The 20,734-nt window shown below is 38.5% G+C and overlaps 3 protein-coding genes across 6 annotated transcripts; 1 reads left to right on the forward strand and 2 right to left on the reverse strand.

The window, feature by feature from the left end:
• Window positions 1-7: 7 nt before the first annotated feature.
• Window positions 8-5,078, forward strand: LOC146700706 (uncharacterized). Its single transcript, XM_085470911.1, has 6 exons — window positions 8-229; window positions 1,058-1,967; window positions 2,236-2,332; window positions 2,706-2,816; window positions 3,265-3,431; window positions 3,757-5,078. Exons 2-6 carry the CDS (start codon window positions 1,060-1,062, stop codon window positions 4,802-4,804), a joined length of 2,331 nt encoding a protein of 776 aa, XP_085327037.1. The 5' UTR covers window positions 8-229; window positions 1,058-1,059; the 3' UTR covers window positions 4,805-5,078.
• A 1,134-nt stretch (window positions 5,079-6,212) lies between these two features.
• Window positions 6,213-11,381, reverse strand: LOC146700707 (uncharacterized). 3 transcript variants are annotated; one of them, XM_085470915.1, is made up of 12 exons: window positions 11,128-11,381; window positions 10,330-10,355; window positions 9,935-10,020; window positions 9,754-9,786; window positions 9,568-9,657; window positions 8,888-9,156; window positions 8,673-8,775; window positions 8,312-8,414; window positions 8,180-8,232; window positions 7,994-8,072; window positions 6,907-7,772; window positions 6,213-6,798 (listed from the first exon to the last, which is right to left on the reverse strand). In XM_085470915.1, the coding sequence occupies exons 2-11, from the start codon at window positions 10,334-10,336 to the stop codon at window positions 7,237-7,239; spliced, it is 1,359 nt and encodes a 452-aa protein (XP_085327041.1). In that variant the 5' UTR covers window positions 10,337-10,355; window positions 11,128-11,381; the 3' UTR covers window positions 6,213-6,798; window positions 6,907-7,236. The 3 variants fall into 3 exon arrangements, with proteins under 3 accessions (XP_085327041.1, XP_085327040.1, XP_085327039.1); XM_085470914.1 differs by lacking the exons at window positions 10,330-10,355; window positions 11,128-11,381 and having other exon boundaries at window positions 8,888-8,976; window positions 9,085-9,156; window positions 9,935-10,306; XM_085470913.1 differs by lacking the exons at window positions 10,330-10,355; window positions 11,128-11,381 and having other exon boundaries at window positions 9,935-10,306.
• Window positions 11,382-12,592: 1,211 nt separating this feature from the next.
• On the reverse strand, window positions 12,593-18,547 carry orai2 (ORAI calcium release-activated calcium modulator 2). 2 transcript variants are annotated; one of them, XM_085470918.1, is made up of 3 exons: window positions 18,261-18,547; window positions 16,373-16,596; window positions 12,593-15,463 (listed from the first exon to the last, which is right to left on the reverse strand). In XM_085470918.1, the coding sequence occupies exons 2-3, from the start codon at window positions 16,589-16,591 to the stop codon at window positions 14,894-14,896; spliced, it is 789 nt and encodes a 262-aa protein (XP_085327044.1). In that variant the 5' UTR covers window positions 16,592-16,596; window positions 18,261-18,547; the 3' UTR covers window positions 12,593-14,893. The 2 variants fall into 2 exon arrangements, with proteins under 2 accessions (XP_085327044.1, XP_085327045.1); XM_085470919.1 differs by having other exon boundaries at window positions 18,245-18,547.
• Window positions 18,548-20,734: the final 2,187 nt, after the last annotated feature.

The raw sequence follows: 20,734 nt of genomic DNA on the forward strand, positions 1-20,734 counted from the left end.
CATTGTGGACGATCTGATTTCCTCGTGTCAGCATTGTTCCCACATCATCATAATTAATGTTGTTCCAGGTTCAACATTGCAAGTGACCAATCACCTTCTTGTGACGTCATTCCTTTGCGACTTCGAAATACCCGCCTTCGAGTATTTCGAAATACAAGTGAAGAAGCGAAAAACCGCCGCCTGTCCGCCGAATTTGAAGTCAATTTAGGATACTTTCCTTTAATAAACGGTAAGCATTATACATATGTTCCTCACTTGGCTTGCTGTTTGTTTGCTAGCGATAGGCTACTTGACGACAGCATTAGCTAACCAGTGTTCTCTAGACCAGCGTTCCCCAACTTTTTGGGTGTTTCGTGGCCCGGGGGTTGGGTCAGGCAAAATTGCAGTAGCTTCCCTGATCATTTTACAAACATAAGTGAAGAGAATCTGGACTAAAAGGCCTAGACTTATGGTTGTGTGCTGAATCTATGAATCAAACTATCACCTGGAAACATAATTAACTGGTCCATAGCTGTGAAACTGGACATGAGTTCTTGATTCTATGGAGATTAACAGTAATCCAGAAATTTACAAATTTGTCCTGGTACATCGCGTAAATGTTGTCCCTGGGACATTGTGTAAATGTTGTCCCTGGGACATCGTGTAAATGTTGTCCCTGGGACATCGTGTAGAAGTTGCCCTAGGACATCGTGTAGATGTTGTCCCTGGGACATCGTGTAAATGTTGTCCCTGGGACATCGTGTAAATGTTGTCCCTGGGACATCGCGTAAATGTTGTCCCTGGGACATCGCGTAAATGTTGTCCCTGGGACATCGCGTAAATGTTGTCCCTGGGACATCGCGTAGATGTTGTCCCTGGGACATCATGTTAAAGTTGCCAGAGACATACCATATGAACGTTTAGCTTCTTTTAGCCCCTGTTTATTTTATATTATTTTATATATATATATTTTTTAATATTATATTTAATATTTACATTGTATTGCAAAAAACCCCACAACAAGTTAAAATGAATTAATGAATATTGACTAATTAAACCTTCGTTATTTTTCCACCAGAAATGGACGACATAATTAGAAGAAGTGTTCTGAATGACGAAAAAAAAAGAACTGGAAAAGACACACAACTTTGTGTGCATGTGTCACAATGCCAGGAGGACCCATTCAGTGTTGTGTTAGAAAAATTGAACTCATTAACCCTTCATGGACATTATAAATGTTTAAATGTTGCCTCAGGTAAAGACAGGAAAAGAGACTATTACAAATTCAACTGCATCAGAGCTGGGAAAAAAAGTCGAAACAGCTACAGAGCAGTGGGCTGTAAGGCCTATGTTTCATTTAAAGTACTCAAATGTTGGAAAGACCACACAGTCATCGTGCAGCGTACATATGATAAGCATGATGGGCATGATCCTTCGGACCCAAAAGACGCACATTTCAACAATATTTCCAGTGATTTAAGGAGGAAGATTGAGGAACTGCTTTCCCTTGGAACTAAGCCAGCCATCGTACTAACCGAATGTCATAAATGGGCCAAAGAACATGGACACAGAGATCTTCACAACAGAGAGCATTTTGTCACACCACGTGACATTGACAGTGTTAGAACCTGCATGATGAGGAAGAAGCACTTTAACTGTGGAGACAGTCAAAGTGTACATACCTTACTTAATGGAAAACATCAAGAACATGTTCTCTTCTATCAACCATACACATCTGACCAAGAACTAATGATTGTTTTGCAGACACCTGTAATGAAATCAAACATGGAGAACTATGCAAAACAGTTAGTATTTGTTGACACCACGCACTGCGTTAACCAGTATTCATTTCCCTTATTCACACTTGTTGTAAGAGATGATCATGGGCATGGAGTCCCTGTGGCCTATGCTATTGTCAGCAACGAAAGTCAGAAAACCCTGGAAACTGTTCTTGGAATAGTTTGTGAGCATTTCCCAACTTCCCCGAGGTAAATAATACATTGACAGCTATTGATTTTGAAATAATTCCTTTTCAAAAAAGTTATAACATGCCAGAATCTAATGCTATAGCTGCAGCATGGGCTGCAAAAAACTTTCCTTTCCAGTTGTTAAAGTTATTCCTATAGGCTGTATGCAGTATTTTATATATCTACTTGTGAGTTGAAATGTTTAATTTGGCATTGAAGTGGTGCTTTGAGATAGCAAAAACATTTTCATACTGTTTAATCTCATTTAGTGTTTTCTTTTTTTCTGTAGAGCATTTATGGTTGACAAAGACTTTGCGGAAATAAATGCTTTGCAGAAGGTTTTTCCAGAGTCAGCTATCCTTCTATGCTGGTACCATGTCTTGCAGGTAAACCACATTGTTTTCTTTTCACGTTGTCTAAGATGCACCTGAAACACATTTTTACAACAGGGTCCTGTTGTCATGATTTGCCTCATTGTGATATTCACCTACTCAGGTTAATGAATATAAAGGGATAAAATGTTGAGTGACTATGTCCATCCATTTAAGACCACAGTGCACTCATCTTCTGGTGGCTGCTTCCCAAAGCTCTTTTTGACATTTAAAAATATGTTTGCCTGGTTGATTTCTGTAATGCACAGGTCCTCTTGTCCAGTGAGTGACAAAGTTATTTTTGGACGTCAGCTTTCTTTTATGCTTTTTGTACAGCTGCTCCTCTGTCTCTCTCTCCAGATTAACTTTTTTTCTCTTACATTCACAGGCTGTTAATCGATGGCTTTCAAAATCAGAGTCCGGGGTCCATGGGCTTTCTAACACCCAAAAGAGAAATGAAATCATTTCTTTCTTTTGTAAGCTGAAAGCTTGCACATCTGTAAGTGTAATTTGTCTATTTCACATTTTGATTTCTTGATTACACTAAGAGCATAATAACTTTCAGTTGCTAAAAAAAGTTACAGAGAGATACAAAATAGATTTTTGAAACAATTTCTAAAACTGGCTTCTTATCTTGCTTATCAAAACAAGTACTTAAGCTGTGCAGAACATCATTGTGTCACCCACTGTGCAGTAGAACTTGTGAGTGGGATTCTTTCACAGACAGATGCTGAAACCAAATATGCTTATAGGTTTAGTGTTCCTTCTTAGCCATTGTAAGGGAAGAAATAATTGCTTCTTAATACAAAAACACGACATATTATTAATAACTTAAAATTCTTAATGTTATTCAATAAAAGGAAAAGGGCTTCAATACATAATATTAAAGATTTCAATAGGTCTGTTAAATGGATTGAAATATATTCTGTTGCATCCAATTCTCTTAGGAGGACGACTTTAAAGCCACATCAGCAGAGTTCTGCCAGACATTTAAGCAATACCCTTTGGTGTGCCAGTATTTTCAGAAGCACTGGGAAGGCATTGGCCACATGTGGTGTGACTACGGCCGTCGCTTCAGTCACGCTCGTTCTGAAACAAACAATGTGATTGAAAGGTATGATTTATTATTTTGACCTCATTCAATTGTATTGCTGAAAAAAAGATATTATGCTTTAATCCAAGAGGCTAAACTGAGTAGGTTCGTCATGTCATTGCCAGAACAGGTTTTAGGCAAATCCTTTAAATTCTAGCAGCGTTTTTTATGTTATCACAACAAAAAACAGAGTAGGTGGATTTGCCTAAATCAGCTAAACCGGCATTCCTTTATAAAAGACGTGTGCAATAGGTATTCCAATTTTTAAAAAAATAATACAGTCTTGATTAAAACTTTAAATTCCTTCAATTACAGTTACTAATCATTTCAAATAACTGTTTTTCAGATTTTTCCACCGCCTGAAATACCAGTTTTTATCTGGCTACAAGAATAGGCGTCTGGATGATCTGATTGAAGTGCTCCTAGGGAAGGCCGACGACTACTTCTCAGTCATAAAAACCCTGCAAGATGTGGGCCGCATGAAAAACAGGTTTGCTGACACCTTGTCTCAAGTTTCAGACTCTGCTTCAAGACTGATGGAAAGTGGTTGGGCTCTTAAAATTACAGTCAAGAACAGCCATGGAGTTAATGCATATCAAGTCCCATCTGAGTCAAGAGAAGACATGGTGTATGACGTCTGCCCTGTTGAGTCCTACTGCAACTGTACATATGGCTTACGAGGACTTCTTTGCAAGCATCTAGTGTTACTTGCAAAATTAGCAGAGGCTGACAATGACATCTATCCAAACATGGAAACAGACATTTCTACCTTGGCAAGAATTGCAGTGAAAGAAAGGCATTACTTTGTACACTGTGAGGACTTGAAAGTGATAAAAATGCCAAGTTTGTTTGGAAATCTGTGTTTTTTTGCATCGGCTGAAACACTTCAGTGCACTTGTTGTACGTTCTCTCACTATAACACATGTGCTTGCCTGAAGGTGGCTTGTAGCCATTTTAAAAAAATGAAAAACTCTCTGAAAAGTCCTCTATCAACTTTGAATGACACTCCTGTAGTTGAAAGCACAGACAAAAAATGCACAGAAGATGCAGTTGGAAAACTAAATGCTGTTTTAGACACAGTTAAACAGTGGGCATTCATTCCAGAGGGTATTACTCCAATGATAGATGAACTGCATACAAATGTCTTAAAAACAAAACAAGTAGGCAAAAGTATATGCCAGTACGAAATAAAGACGACAGAGAATGCACGCAAAATTAGGCCATTGTATTCTAGCAAGAAACGTTCGGCCAGCATCGACATTCCAACAGTCTGTGAAAATGAATGTGAACAGTCGATAACCACTGAAAGAGAGACATCCTCTGGAGAAAATGAAAACCTTTTGGAATACAAAACAAAAAAGAGAAGAGTTAAAGCTAAGTATATGCACAAGTAGACTTTTGTGTGACATTTCAAAGGGACTGCATCCATTACTTCTGTTTATTGAAACCTAAAGCTGAATAGCTGTCTTAACTTTCTGCCAAGGAACAGTTGAAAAGAAATTGTTTGGTCTCTCAAGCAGTTGTTATTTATGTGTGTTATTCATTACTTTGGCTTGGTTGCTGTTTTTGATACAAATTCATCTGTGCCCATTGTAATATTTTCATATGTTACTATTTTTATATTGCTATGCATTATAAATAAAGGATTACTTATTACTATTAAAGGTCTGCATTTGTAATTGTTGGTATTATTTATAAAATATGCGCTCTTAAGTTTTTTGCTCCATAAAACGATACCTGTCACTTTTTGGACATAGAGTATCAGCTGTTGAGAATCCTGGCTCATACAAAATAGAAGTAAAAGGTTTCAACATCCAGCCTTTTTATGATTAAATACAAAGTGTAATAACAGAGTTATTGGGGTGTGATTTTGTTAATAGTTAGTCTTAAGTATAAGTTTAATAGTAATGAGTAAGAAAATATAGCCAGAATAATGGAATGAGACTAACACCTGACCTCACACTGAGATTTGGTATGAAGTGGCATGTTTGTGCTAATGCTGACATTGGGGCTCAGAGTTCCTCTGTGTGTATATATTTGTGAACGTTAACTTGGCTAATGTCCAAGGGTTTGACTGCTTTCCTGTTGGATTGTATCACAAAGAACAGGGATAAGAGCACCAGTGGCCGTGCACACCCTCATATCTCTCCTTCACCCGATCATTAGTGTTGGAAACCGGCATTAGCTCAGAGTAGATTAGACTTCAGTATAGTGCAAGTGATTTGATTTTATGATTATTTGATTCAGTTTTTTCTGTGTTCAAGCTCAATTACTTTAATAAAATATGTTGAATTCAAACAAATAAATAAATAAACTGTGGACATTACCCTTTTAAACCTTTCTGAAACAAGACAGGTAAAAACCAGTGTATAAAAGTTTACATAGGTATAAATAGCTCTAACACTTTACTCCAGCCTGGCGTCCACACATGTGGACATCACATTTTGGGTTATTTAGACCAAAATACTAAATCTTGATCAACAAGTGCCTGATATACAGTTATGAGGACATTATACTGCAACTGTTCTATCGAAATTTCAAATTAATGTCCTCAAATGTGGCTCTCATTTTTCTCAGAAACAAAAATTAGGTAAAAAAAAACAAAACCTGGTAATTCTTTCTTTTTACATTCATCGGGTTCCAATCGGCCCAAATATCAAAGAGAAATTAAAAATGCATGCCATGGAAGATTACGGGTCTTAGGGGGTTAAAATGACCAGACCCCTCCGGCCTGTTTTCCAGGCCACTAAATTAAACCCAGTCAATTACCAATTGAACAGAATAAAAACCTACGAGGTCCACTAATAGTCCAAAAGTCCAAATCTTTAATAGAAAAGACAGGCAGAACTCAAACAAACAATAATCCAAACGAGGAGCATATATAAACACTGGAAAGTAAATAATTATAAGTTATTAAATCAGACTAATTAAATACAGTAAAACTAATAAGGGAAGACGAACACACGGGAAATAAAAATAACAGTGTAAACATACCAAAACTCAAAATAAAACAGGAAAGTTACTACAAACCGAGTGTGACACAATTACATTCATATTGAAACATATGTGATAATTTTCTTTCTTTGTAGCATTTTTAAGATATGTGTTAGAACAGTCATTATGCTGTTTGGATTAGGAACCAATCATTTTTGCCAAATAGTTAACACAAACTTAGAACAACAATGAACAATTTTCAAGATTCTGATTTACAGAACAAACAAAAGTCACAAAAGGTTTCATTATTTAAGAGACAAGATCAAGTTTTTCACACAGGAATGAAATGACAGAATCCAGTGCAGCGGGGCCAAAGGTGTGTGTCAGCAAACTGAAGGTTGAGGAATCAGTCAGCTCATGTTTAAGATTGTGTTGGATTTTGAGAAGAGTCTGTCTGTTATTAGAAAGTAAGATTAACAATGTTACACCAATAACCCAAATACGGGGAAATGACAAATAATACCAAAAAAGATACAACTTTCATATTGTTTTACTAACTTACTTTGTCATATCAGCACTTGAATGGTCGATGCCTTTACAGACCATGTCTGTTGTGACATCGCAGGCCAATCTTCCGGCAAACCCGAGGGCTAGCTCCCCAGCCTCCTCTTCACTCAGAACACTAAACACTGTTACTTTAGTTTTGGCCTTCTTAGGCCTGTCAAGAATCATTGCGGGCAGTTTGGCTTTACGGCCCTAAAAAAGAAAAAGTGCAAACACCAAAAGAGCAGAGAGAGACACACACACGCGCACAAAGTTAAATGCTTTTGTTTACATGGTGTAATTGTGTATATGTTGCAGCAAATGCACAATTTCCAGCCACATTGTCACTTCATTGATACGAGTAACCCGGATTTATTTCAGGTGACATCAAAATCACGAAATGTATATCTACCCCAATCAAACCTCTGAAAACATGAACTGACATGTTCTCTGCGTTGATTCTGCGCTTGATCTCGTCTTCTGTTATTGTGTAGGTTTTCTTTTTTGAGCTTGGTACAGATAAGCGACCATGCACTCTGTAAACTGTACTAGTTCCTTCTGAATCAGTTTGGAATTCTGTATCTGCATCGATCCTGTCAACATCATCAGCAGCAGCATTATCTGTACTCAGACTTGTGCCGTATACTTCTGTTTCTTTTTCTTTGTCTTCAGTCTGTGTACCTTCATCTCTGACTGTCAGTCTTCCTATCTCACTGTTACTTGTCGATTTGCTGCAGATGTTCTCTCCCTTAGGAACTTTTCCTTTGTCATTCGCTGCCTGATGCTTTCCCTGATGACATTCTTCACTGGCTACTTCTATTGCTCCTCCTGTATAGCCACCCACTATGCTGCACAACTCCTTTCCCTCTGCTGTGCTGCACTGTGCTGTTACATAAAGAAGAATGATATAAACAGCACTATATCAATTTAATTGTGAAGAGAAATCCCCACAATACGACACAGTTATGTCTAAAATAGTTTTGTGTAAAAACTGGATCTTGAAACGTCCACTTTAATTACACAGTCCTGGTGTGCAAAGGCAAAATTACGAAAAAAAAATTCACTTTAAACATTTTTGGACATTGTTTAGTTATATTGTGACTTACTCTCACAGAAGATACAGATGCCACAAACAGACTTTGAACAACGCATGTGCTTGTATGCACCACATTTCTGGCACTGCACCTGTGAATTAAAAAAAAAAAAAGAAGAAGAAATAAACAAACAAAAAACAAATGAACAAAGTCCATTAAATAAACAATCTATATGGCTAAGGACATGTCATAGTGTACCCGGTCTTTGGCTGCAATCACACACCAGCACTGACTGCACTTCCTAGTTCGATCTGCAAAATATAATTTGTTTAAGTACAAGTTACATTTTCCAATGTTAGAGAAAAAGAAGGCAGTTAATTTTATCTGTACCTATTGAGGAAAATAAGTAGTGGCAAAGTCGGGACCTGAGCTTTGTGATTTCAGTGTTGTACTCCTCCACTTGTGTTTTACCGTCAATGAGAGATTGGGCAAACTAATAATTGACGAAGAAAAAAAAAAAAAAAAAAAGAACAAAAAGAATTAGATTAACAAAGAAATGTTTGTTTGTTTTTAACCCCCCCCCCCCGAGAAAAAAAAAAAAACAGAGCAACCAAAGCAAAGCATTACTGCTGAAATGGTTCAATCTACAAAAAAAATTGAGATTTTACCATCCTGCCTCTAAGGCTTTAAAAACTGAATAGGCAAAAATGTAAACATTACTTATATAGGTTAAAGCTATAGTTTTCAGTACCATTATGACATGCACTCCACATGAGTTCCCATCCTGTTGATGTGGGTGGCTCACATGTGACAAGGTCCACTCTCCAGTGCAGCCTCTTGCTGAAGCAAATGAGCTGAGAGATCGCAGTTATTACAAATAAAAAGCATATAGAGAAATCAATAACCACGTTCGGTAATGATTTCAATTAAATTAAATATGTTATGTTAAATATGTTAATTAATTACCTCCAGTTTTTCAACACCGCACTTTTTCTGACCTCCGACTCGCCAAATGAATTCATATAGACTATGGTCCTCTTGGGTATGTCACAAAACTGTTTTGTAAAAAGATGGATATGGTAGGCTTGGGCCTTGAGCTTTCCTAATGAGGGACACTGAAAAGTATCATGCACTAGAGAGAGTGCAAAATCTGTGCAACTTACAAACAAGGTCCAGTGGCTGCCATTTTCCAGACAGGCTCCAATCAATTTCTCATACATCTGAAAGATGTTTTTCTGGAAATAAAAATAATGTGACAAGTATGTTTTTCTGTCAAGAATGACACTGCAAAACTGCAAAAGCTTGTCAGGTGAGACTTGTAATTAATTCTGCAGATATACAAACATATAGAAAGTGTCATTTTTGGTTTACATTAATTAATTTCTATAGTGTGTACAAAACAAATCAAGACCACAGACTCAACACGCACCACTCAATTTTTGGTGTTCTTTATCAGTTGGCCAAGACAGAAATGTTTTAATCTGTGTGCATTGCTTTTGAACAAGTCTTTACACAGAAAAGGTTTCAGAAAGGTATTTTTCAGGTTCTTCTGACAAGGCTTCAATTTTGGAAAATGCTGTTTGTTTATAGTGGCAACTTATAAACCCTTTGTGATAAGAACATAGTTACCACAGTCCAAGTCATACCTTCAAAAAGTATGCACTTTGTGCTCTTGTGGACCCATCCAAAATTTTTCCAGTGATTTGGCTTGGTATTGGATAAATGTGAGGGAAATTCTATAAAAATAACATAAATACACCTATGTTTTCAAATACATTACAAAAAACGTAAACATGCTATGTCATTATGATCAAACAAGCTTTTCAACATACCTCACACTGCAAATAGATTAGGCCATCTATTACCTTATAAAACAAATAAATAAATACATATAAATAAAAACAGAACTAAGGAACACGATTCATTAAGTAAATTGTACAATAAAGTGTATTTAAAGCAGAATTTAACATTAGTTTTATGACAACATAAAAGGATTTTTATGTCAAGAGGTACCTCATCTGAAATGTTAGTCTGGTCAAACAGGGATTTCAAACTTGAAATACCAATAGAGTTTGGTCCAGCTACTCCCACAAGGTAATCTGTGAGAAAGCATATGCTGTAGTCAACAGATATCATTTTCTTTTTGCATGCTGCAACCATCATCCATTTCAGTCTTCTAGGAGCTTTGTCTGGTTGTAGTTCTTTTTTCTCCTCCTCTCCCCTCATCTATTAATTAAATTGTTTTCTGACCTTCCTAACTGTTTCCGACCTGTCTTCCCAATGTGATGTTTAAGCAATATATGTATGGTCAGAAGGGGGTGAAATTTTCATTGCAGTTGTACGTGTAACATTGCATGTGATAATAAAAGGCTTGATTGGTTGATTATTCAACATGAGTTGACATTTACCTGACATTGTGAAGGAGTCACAGTTTCTGTAAGGGTGTAAGAACATAACATGTGGATTTGTTACACTTCTTTTTCACAAGTTAATAACAATCAATAATTTTCATTCCATTATTTACAAGCTATCACACGATGTCCCAGGGACAACATCTACACGATGTCCCAGGGACAACATTTACACGATGTCCCAGGGCAAATTCTACATGATGTCCCAGGGACAACATCTACGCGATATCCCAGGGACAACATCTACGCGATATCCCAGGGACAACATTTACGCGATGTCCCAGGGACAACATTTACACGATGTCCCAGGGACAACATTTACACGATGTCCCAGGGACAACATTTACACGATGTCCCAGGGACAACATTTACACGATGTCCCAGGGACAACATTTACACGATGTCCCAGGGACAACATTTACACAATGTCCCAGGGACAACATTTACGCGATGTACCAGGACAAATTTGTAAATTTCTGGATTACTGTTAATCTCCATAGAATCAAGAACTCATGTCCAGTTTCACAGCTATGGACCAGTTAATTATGTTTCCAGGTGATAGTTTGATTCATAGATTCAGCACACAACCATAAGTCTAGGCCTTTTAGTCCAGATTCTCTTCACTTATGTTTGTAAAATGATCAGGGAAGCTACTGCAATTTTGCCTGACCCAACCCCCGGGCCACGAAACACCCAAAAAGTTGGGGAACACTGGTTAGCTAATGCTGTCGTCAAGTAGCCTATCGCTAGCAAACAAACAGCAAGCCAAGTGAGGAACATATGTATAATGCTTACCGTTTATTAAAGGAAAGTATCCTAAATTACTTCAAATTCGGCGGACAGGCGAATTGACTTCAAATTCGGCGGACAGGCGGCGGTTTTTCGCTTCTTCACTTGTATTTCGAAATAATCGAAGGCGGGTATTTCGAAGTCGCAAAGGAATGACGTCACAAGAAGGTGATTGGTCACTTGCAATGTTGAACCTGGAACAACATTAATTATGATGATGTGGGAACAATGCTGACACGAGGAAATCAGATCGTCCAAGCAAATATAGAGTCCTTGATGACAACCCATGTTTAAAGCTCTATGTATGAGCATAGGTCTCTTTTTACTGAATCTCAAATTCTCTCTTTGCTGTAAATGTTGGACCGAATTCTAAAATGACACCAAAATGTTTCAAGTTTCTCTTTTTGAAGTCTGTTTTTAAGTCAAAGCCAGCGTCCTTCAGTAGTCTTTGTGCAGCCGGCTTAATGGTTCTCTGAATCCTGGACAGAGTTCTGTTTCTCTTACAAGGTTTGAGTCTTTCAAAGGTTAAGTGCTTCAAAATATGCACAATGTCCTCCACTGCTGAGCAGAGGCATGCTCGCTGCTTCATATAGCGCACTGCACTAGTCTTAGACATGGGCTAAACTTCACTTGGTGACACTCATCTAAACAAATGATTTCAAGCAGAATTTACATTTCAGGAGTACAAGAATTCCTGTTTGCTCACCATATTCATCATCACTGTTTAGCATTTTTATCAAACTGTTAAGAGTGATGATTTAACTCAGTGCCACACACAGAAACCTCTGGCTTTAAATACCGTGGATCGTTCAAGCCATGCAAAATGCTAAAAAAGTGCACTATCATATTGATATTGCATGTTGGAGATCTTTTACTTTTTTGCTGTCTCGTGCTGTTCAGGATGTCTTTGGCTTGCTAATCAGTCACAGTCAATCAGTTATTTTGTAATACTGGCAACTGCAAGTTCCCAGCTAGCAGGAAATCCTCCCACAGTGTTGATGACGTTCTCACGGCCTTCTCAAGAAATGTTCAAAGAACATCAGAAGGACGTTTATCACTAAAATAAGGTTCCTTACAAAGGTTTGTCTAAGACATTATGTTTTTGACAGCAGTAGTCTGAAGATGTTTTTACTATTAGCATGTAGCACTGCAGGAATGCGTCACAAAACAACACAGTGTGACCTGTTACCTCAATAACACCTCCTCACATTACAAGACTTTTTTTTTTTTTAAGAACGTTTGGACATTTCAGGCCTCAGTCTCATCCTGAGAAGATTATCAGAACTAGTTTACCTGGTTGGGACAGGAGCAACAAGACAGGAAAAGTTTGATTTTATTTATCTTTTTCTCAAGTACCATTTCCTCCTGTGGCCATTAGTCAAGCCACACGAGGTCAGTTCATTTCAATAGACAGAGTGAAGATAAATCATTATTTTTCACAGTGCCTAAAAATGGACGTGGACATAAAAGACACAGAGAACTTTTTATTTTTATTTTTGGTAGCCTTCAGGGTGTTAATTATCTTACAGCACAGGTCTCCGTGTCCTCTGCAGTATCCATTTAAGAAGCAACAAACACAACACAATGGAGGACGTTCTTTGATAAGAAACCGACACTTACTTACTGTACAATTAAACTACAAGTGCACTTTTTTCTGTTCTGAAAAGAAAGAAACGACACATAACTGAGCAACACTTTGGTCAGTCATATTTGGAATGTTGTTTTGAACATTTTTCTTTTTTCAAACATCGTCATTCGCCGTGCGGATTTCCGTTTATGGACCCGCACTTAACTGAAAACATTTAAAAAACTGTAAACTGTAAACACCATAAATCATGCTCGTTACATGCACTTTGTGACTGTTCATATGTGACTCTTCCTCCAAATATTTGGATGACACCCAACTCACATTTTAGCTTCACTACATTTCCAACAAAAGATGTACTTGTGTTATGACCTTTAGCAAAACAGCGTTTCATAAAAGGCAACAATTCTGTAAGGCAGAACTATATTTGGACAGTAACACATTCATATTTAAGCAATTTGTGCATCATCAGTATATACAGAATAGACACATTTGACATCTTTTACAAAGGATCCAAGGTCTTAACAGACAGTAAAAGCTATTTGAGTAAAAAGGGGAAAAAAAAAAAAAGGTTTGAGGCATTTGTGAGATTTTGGCTGAAAAAACACTAGAATGCAGCTTTTTTAAGACATACCAACAATAGATACTTAGTTTAACAATTCCCCTCCAGTCAGAACAGAGACACCGCACAGCTGCTTGCAGTTTGTTGTATACCCCACTGGAGGGGCAGGTTGAGGGTGAGCAATAAGGCCACCACATAATGCATGAGGTCTGGGGTTCAGTAGCATTTCATCAAACCTAAATCAAGTACTGACTTTGCTATACAGAGCCAAATCTTTGAGTCTCTCACAGAATCCATCTGACAATTACACACAACTCGCGTTTTTGTTGGCAGTTACACTTTGCCTGTCATTATAGAGTTAAGCATGTAGGTGCAAAAAGCTGCATCTTTCTATATCAGGATGGCTGTGGCTCAGAAGGTAGAGCAGGTTCTCTAATGATTAGAAAGTTGGTGGTTTGATTCCCAGCTCCTACAGATTGTGTCTAAGTAGCACTGGGTAAGAAATAGCTTCCAGTGCATACATGTTATTCAGAAAGTGCTTTGTGGGTGAATGTGGCTTGTATGAGTGTTCAGATATAAGTGCTGTAAAAATATTAAACCTTAACTTGGTACAACTAATTAAAAAAAGGTAAACTGACCAATTCCATAATTGACATCAAAGACCTTCTACAAACCTCTCTCTAAAGTAGAATTTTTCCACTCTGGATTGAGACTCAGACCCCTTTCAGACACACATTCTTTAACTTGAATCTGATGGCACCTAAATGTGTCATCTTCAAGTGAAGTAAAACCTTGGTCAATATGATAACCGCGTCACAGGATTATGAGCATCTCTTTCATCTTTGTGAGTAGCTCGGCTCATTATAATGTTACGTATACGACGATTAATATAATGATCCCTCCCACAAAATGGCATCTGCGTGGGAGGGATGGTACAGATGCATAAAGAAACATGTTTTCAGTAACAACAGTAGGAAAAGCTGAACGTTCAAAAGCATCGTTACACTTTGCATGACAAATACTGCACGCTATGGCTCTCTCTGTCACAGTTATGCCTAAATAAAGCTGAGCATAGAGACCAGTTTTCAGAAAAGACAATAATCAAACAAAAGCCACATTACATTATGGCAAATTACTTAAGGCAAGATGATAAACAAAGCTTAATCAGAACAACTTTTTGAGAATTATTGGTTACTTTTATGCCATTAAGTGAGGACTTATAAGAGATTCCAAAAAAATGAGTCATTCTCAGACTGAACAAACATTGTAACAATGGAATCATCACCAGCTCCCAACCCTAACATGAAAACAGAGATATAGCAAGAATGGCACACAGAACTTAATAGCCCTTTTTTTCTGTAAACCTTTTAACTTGACCTTTCATCAGCACAGATTAAAGATTGAAAGCACAGAAAAAAGTCACTGCACAAATCCTACAATACAAGTTCACCATAAGAATAAATTAGCAGTCTGGAACACATTGGTTGTCGGCACTGCAACACTTTAAAGCTCACTGCTGACATGTCCAAGGTATTAAAAGTGACCAGAATACATTTTAGAAAAGGGAGAGAGGGTTTGATAAATATATGAGACAAAGTGAAGTCATTAAAGCTGCCGTCATGTCTTCAGACATTCTGGAGTCCTCTCTCGTGGCCGTCCAGCTGCACCTTAATCTTGTGCAGTTCTTCGATCTCCTGGTGGTGGCGCTCTGTCTTGTGGCGAACCAGAGAGCGATAGAAGTGAATGGTGAACACCACAAAAATCACCCCCACCGGGACCATGATGATGGTGGAGGCCAGGGCAGCCTGCCAGCCGGGGTTCTGCTGCGAGGGGGTGGTGGTTTCCAGAGGGGTGGCTGATGTGGTAGTTGTCTTTTTGATCTTGCCAGATTCTACAGGCAAGAACTTGATCCAGCAGAGGAGCACCACTTCTGCTAAAAACAACAGGATCCCCAAGGCCGTGGAGAAGCCCCAGGCCAGCTCGATGTAGTAGTGCATGCGTTCGTGAGGCGACTCGCTGACGGAGTTGAGGTTGTGGATGTTGCTGACAGCTTCCACATTAGGAAGAATGCAGGTGCTGATCAGCAGAGCAAAGAGGTGCACTGCCACCAGGATGGTGGTGCACACACTGAAGGCGATGAGAAGCAGACGAGGGTAACTGTATTGAACTTCCAGCTGCACCTCAACCATGGCCACCTGAGACATTTAAACAGAGACATATCCAAATTACTCTACATCCATGAGTACATCAAAGCACACCAACACAATGCAAACTATACTACGCAAAGAATTTCAGGCATTTTCTATGAGGTCCCATTAACTGTGGTCAGAAGTATTTAAGCCACTAAGAAAGAGCAGTTTTTTGGCAAGTCTAAGCCTTCAGAAACTTTCTGGAATGTTAACTCTCAAGTCAGATAACAACCACCATGCTTCCAGGGCTGAAAAATAAAGCCAACAAACTGCAGTCCCTCAAATGGAGGCTTGAATTGGCTTCAGCATGAATAAATCTCTAACTCCAATGATCAGGGGTGTCAAGCATAAGGCAAGAGGGCCAGAATTGGCCCAGCAAAGACCCGGTGGCGCACGCGCACACACACACACACACACACACACACACACACACACACACACACACACACACACACACACAGGAAATGAAGCGGTTTATGAAATTTCAGTTTCTGGGTCAGTGTCAGATTCTGTTTCGAAGGCAATGCGTTTTGCTCTGTCTGCCTTACTCTCCATAGCAACAGAGGCTGTGGCTTGTCTTGTGAGAAGCCACAATGCCAGAACAGCTACAAATGCTTCTTCTTGATGAGCAAAATAATTAATTTACTATGGAGATAACAAAACAGCAACTAAGTTAACTATATAGCTGTTACTTTGTGGGAAAATTGCTGTCCAAATTTGATCACAACAGAACACAAGATGTGCTTCTCTGTCAAAAACTTAATTCATCAACTTTAACGATATATTTAATTTATATTGTCAGAAAAAACACTCATCCCATTAAGAATGCAAATGGACAGCACAAACATGACATTTAAAACCACTTCCTTCCTGCAGGTTAGTGGGGATTTTTCATATTAGACTAAACTGACTAACCATTGCAAAGCCAGACAACAGTGCAGAGGTCCTGCTGGAGGCCTTCAGCTTGGCACGGCTCAGATAGAGTTTCCTCCATGACAGTGCCTGCACTGAGTGGTGGTTGGAGCTGACCAACTCCAGGTAACTACGTCGCACCCAGTCCCTGTAGTCCATCCCACTGTTGTCTGGGGCATGCTCTGCTGGAGAACCCATAGGCACATTCAGCTCACTGCTCATTTCACCTGGTGGATATGAAGCAGAGACAGAATCACATCAATGACCTGGTGTCTCAGATCCCATTACAGATTAAGATTAGAGATATGAGATTAATACACGTGGCATGTTTAAGTGATAATAACAAAAGTTTTTTTTTTTTAAATCTCCTGCAAGAACCCTTTGACATGTACCACTTTTATGCAAAAAATTAAGCCACTTTAGCGTGATTCTTACTTTAGCGGTTAACAGTCACAGCTGTTAACCGCTATTCTATCACATTACCATGAACTTTATTTTGAAAGCACTTCCTCAAATTAATCACCAAATTATGATTGATTGAGAAACAGGAGACAGTGTTAACCTTGTGATCAGCGTACTGTGGGACATTTAACAAAACCAACCTTTTTTTTTAAGTGACTCATTTTGAAAACAGAAAACTTCCCTTGTGGTCACAGGAGATACGCATCAGATACAAAAATTTACATTTGGTGATGCTGCTGTGGACAATTGTAGCTCATAAATCATCAATCTGTGACATTCATATTTTTAACCATACAATACTGCAGCATTTATAGCCAAGATGGTTTACCAGCTCCTGCCCATATCTAGGTCTGTTTACATATTACAAAAAAAGAAAAAAAAAAGATACATCATGGGTCCTTCAGTTTATTAACTGTGATGTTATCATAGTAACCCAATAAAGTTTATATATAAAGAAATGCTCGGTTGTGAATGTTTATCTTTGCTGTGTTTTCTCCTGACCATCAATCACAGGAGCTCACTATCCAAATACTCCCAAACTCTGTGTGTGTGAGTGTGAGAGAGAACAGGGGGGCTGTCTCAACAATGTTTTGCACCAACAACCTATTGGCAAAGAGCCAGGGGAGCTAAAGGGAGGGAACAGGAAATCACTATTGTGGGAAAAAAAGACAAAGTTAACGCATGAATACAAACAGCCATGCCATGAGTAAAAACACATGAAAAAAGCAAAGACTTAAGCATGTATATATAAGCACATATCCACTGGCATATTCTAAAGTGATGCACTCAACAACAACATTCAACAAACTGCACAGCAGCAGTACGTCTATCTCCCTTCACGATGTGCAAGCACAGGCTGTGCAAACACAAACCACTGAATTTTACAGTTTGCACTTTAACCATTAATGCGTCAGTGCTTATGATAGTTAGTGCGCACCACTATCTATATATCTATCTCGCCCACTCTCTTTCTCTCCATCTATCTATATATATATACACACACACACACACACACACACACACACACACACACACACACACACACACACACAGACAGACAAGTGCAAAACGGTGGCCCCATGATTTTGCAGGGGTAACACGTTTCAGCAGATGGGTGCACCTTTACGTCTCTATGTATATTTAGAACTCTGGTAAGTTGGCAGGATCCGTTTACAGAGTTTCGCTAACAGAAAGCAAAAATACCGCTGTTATTTCAGTCAGCGTTAAACAGTAAAAGCCGGAAGACATAATGCGAATACTTATGCAAAAAATCTGGTGCGCATTTTAGCCTGAGTCCATCTTCACCTGATATGAGCACCATAACAAAATTCAGAAAAAGCAGGTCTCTACCAGCTAGCTTATTTAGCTAGCCATTCTCAGCAAGTTCGCCTGTTCCTTAACTTTCCGTCTTACCTATCCGCCAAAGTACCTTTTAATTACGGGTGCAAACTCCGAGACAGTCCTCTCTCCACGTTGCCACCCGACAAATGAACGCTCTCCGGTCCTCTCCGGGTGTTTTAGTCAAACAACTTCCGCTCTTGGCTTGTAGTTAATCAATAAAAGTACCCCCGTTTCACTCCTGCATCTGAACCAGGTCCTCCAACTGCACTGCTCTCCTCCATACCCCGACAACCTGCGTGACAGTTGCGCTTCAATTCCAAGTAAGTTCACCTGCCGCCTGGTTTCCTGGTTCGGATGGTGCGGTCCCAGCAGAGTGCAGAACGGAAGCTGAGGAAAACTAAAGTCCTTAAAATAAAAGGTTTCCGCTTGGGCGTGTAACTTTCAAAATAAAAGCAGGTTGAAGCCTCCCGGTGTCTCCTACAATACAAGGAAGACTGTTCAAAAAGCCCCTTTCATTGTTAATGCATAAAATAATTCCACATAAAACACTTAAAAACAATTAAAGAAAGTTTAACAGTGAACCCTGTTCCCAATAACACTGCATTATAAGCATAAATAGTTGTCTAGACTGGGTTTAGAAAAATGACTTGCACCATGTTGTGATTGTTTCTAGACCCAGCAATGCTTTATGTCACAATCTCTAAAGTAGGCCTCTCACTGGGTTAATAAGATACATAAATTAAATAATGTTATTATACCTCTTAAAGTATGTAATAAGACCTGTAATGTTAATTTTAGATCAAACTCAAAAGTGCAACTAACTGTAACTGGTGGGTAAGATCATCCAGGGCTATTTTGGAGGTAATATCCTCTGTAAAGCTGACAGAGTGGTTATATCCCTCACACCACTGGCACTAGCAAAATGCCAGTATGTGGAAGTGCATTTACTGCTGTCAAAACTTTTTTTTTTTAGATGCATCTATTTAAAGATTTTTCATCCAGGAGCCAGGCTCACGCTTGCCACTCATGTCAGTTTCCTGTGGCTGAAATATTGTATTGTATATTATGAGAAATCTTGCCTTATGCACAAAACTACTTACCTGTAGAGATCTTTTTTTGGTTGTTTCTGAAATTATATTTTAAGAGTAACTCTTGACAAATTGTCTATTTAATTTGCATACATGCTTTTGTTGTTGAATACCTATGTAGTTGCTGAAAGTAGCTGGTCATGCCTTTGCACCTGCTGTGAGGATTGCGAAACTCTTTACAAACAGAACAGTCACTGCTGTTTGTAAAGAGCAGTGTGTGTGCTGAAGTGGTCCCAGATATAATCCGGGAAACACTGGACTTCTATGCTCCTTTAAAAATGTTGCTGCATTCCTCAAATGATGAACTTCAGATGGAACAATAACACTACATGTCCTGAAAACTTCAAACAGCTGTAGACATATCAACAGCCCCCCTTGACATCCTTCAACAATGCTGACTAGCGAAAATCAGATCTTAATCCACCTCGTGCCAACTCTGACTCTCAAGTATTATTGTCTTAATCTCAGTATAACTGCAGAGAGATCATAAATAGCAATAGATTTACACGTGGTCTAATCAGCAGATGAAATTAACTCATTGAGAGTAAAAGAAGAAGAAAAAAATCCAACTAAATCTGGTATTATCCTAATGTAAAGAAATCTGTTAATAGGCCAATGAGAGGTAAGTGTGTCTGACTTCTGTAACATAACTGGTTCTTATTGTAGATTTACAGTACTGTGCAAAAGTCTGGAGCCCTTCTTATTTCATTATATTTTTCTAGGAAAATACGTGTAGTTAAAAAAGCAAGCAAACATCAGTGAAAATACAATATTTGAGGACAAACATAGTTTATACAATTCTAACAAGCTTGAAAATCAATATTTGGTGTGACCACCTTTACTCTTCAGCAACTGGGTGTCTTAGGTAAGCTGTCCTGTACTTTCTTTAAGTAACTCCAGGAATTGTTCTCCAGGGGTCTTGAAGGAGATTCAAAGCTCTTCTTTGGATGCTGCCTGCATTTGTTCTGCTCTCTGTCAAGATGATCCCACACTGCTTCTGGAAGCTGAGGAGGCCAATCCATGGCTGATAGTGTTCAATTGTGTCTTTTTTAACCAGGTAAGCATTTACTGCATCTGCGCAGTGTGTTTGGGATTACTGCCATGTTGAAGCTGCTGCTAGTCAGATACTTTCTAGATAATTTTGCATGGCAGATCAAAATTTGATGGTCCTTTTCTGTGTTCATAATTCCATCAATCTCCAACACCACTGGCTGAAATACCAAACCATGACAGAGCCTTGTCTTATATGCATAAAGACAACTAGTGCACAAGTCAACTTGAAAAAAAAAATACAATAAAGTATGACTCCTTGGAAGAAGCAGCCAGCCCGGAAATGGGTATTATCAATTATCTTCTGTGGATTAAAACACATGGCATATGTGCTATCTATCCAAAATAAGATGTTTACTATAATGCAAAAAAAATATCCCCAAACATTGCTGCTCATTGATTTATTTTTCTTTAATACTTACTG

The sequence above is a fragment of the Copadichromis virginalis genome, linkage group LG10, assembly GCF_057382275.1.
Source record: "Copadichromis virginalis isolate Kocher_CV1m ecotype Utaka linkage group LG10, C_Virginalis_male_GT1.1, whole genome shotgun sequence".
In the NCBI taxonomy this organism is placed as follows: Eukaryota; Metazoa; Chordata; class Actinopteri; order Cichliformes; family Cichlidae; genus Copadichromis; species Copadichromis virginalis.

Bases quoted from the DNA above. Each gene is read 5' to 3' on its own strand.
- LOC146700707 (XM_085470913.1), bottom strand. From the start codon at position 10,147: ATGAGGGGAGAGGAGGAGAAAAAAGAACTACAACCAGACAAAGCTCCT. The intron at 8,415-8,672 runs GTACTGAAAACT...GTCAATTATTAG, and splicing joins GTGGAGTGCATGTCATAATG to TTTGCCCAATCTCTCATTGA. The intron at 8,233-8,311 runs GTACAGATAAAA...TATATTTTGCAG, and splicing joins CTACTTATTTTCCTCAATAG to ATCGAACTAGGAAGTGCAGT.
- orai2 (XM_085470918.1), bottom strand. From the start codon at position 16,591: ATGAGCAGTGAGCTGAATGTGCCTATGGGTTCTCCAGCAGAGCATGCC. The intron at 15,464-16,372 runs GTTAGTCAGTTT...TAAATGTCTCAG, and splicing joins TGTTGTCTGGCTTTGCAATG to GTGGCCATGGTTGAGGTGCA.
- LOC146700706 (XM_085470911.1), top strand. From the start codon at position 1,060: ATGGACGACATAATTAGAAGAAGTGTTCTGAATGACGAAAAAAAAAGA. The intron at 1,968-2,235 runs GTAAATAATACA...TTTTTTCTGTAG, and splicing joins CATTTCCCAACTTCCCCGAG to AGCATTTATGGTTGACAAAG. The intron at 3,432-3,756 runs GTATGATTTATT...ACTGTTTTTCAG, and splicing joins ACAAACAATGTGATTGAAAG to ATTTTTCCACCGCCTGAAAT.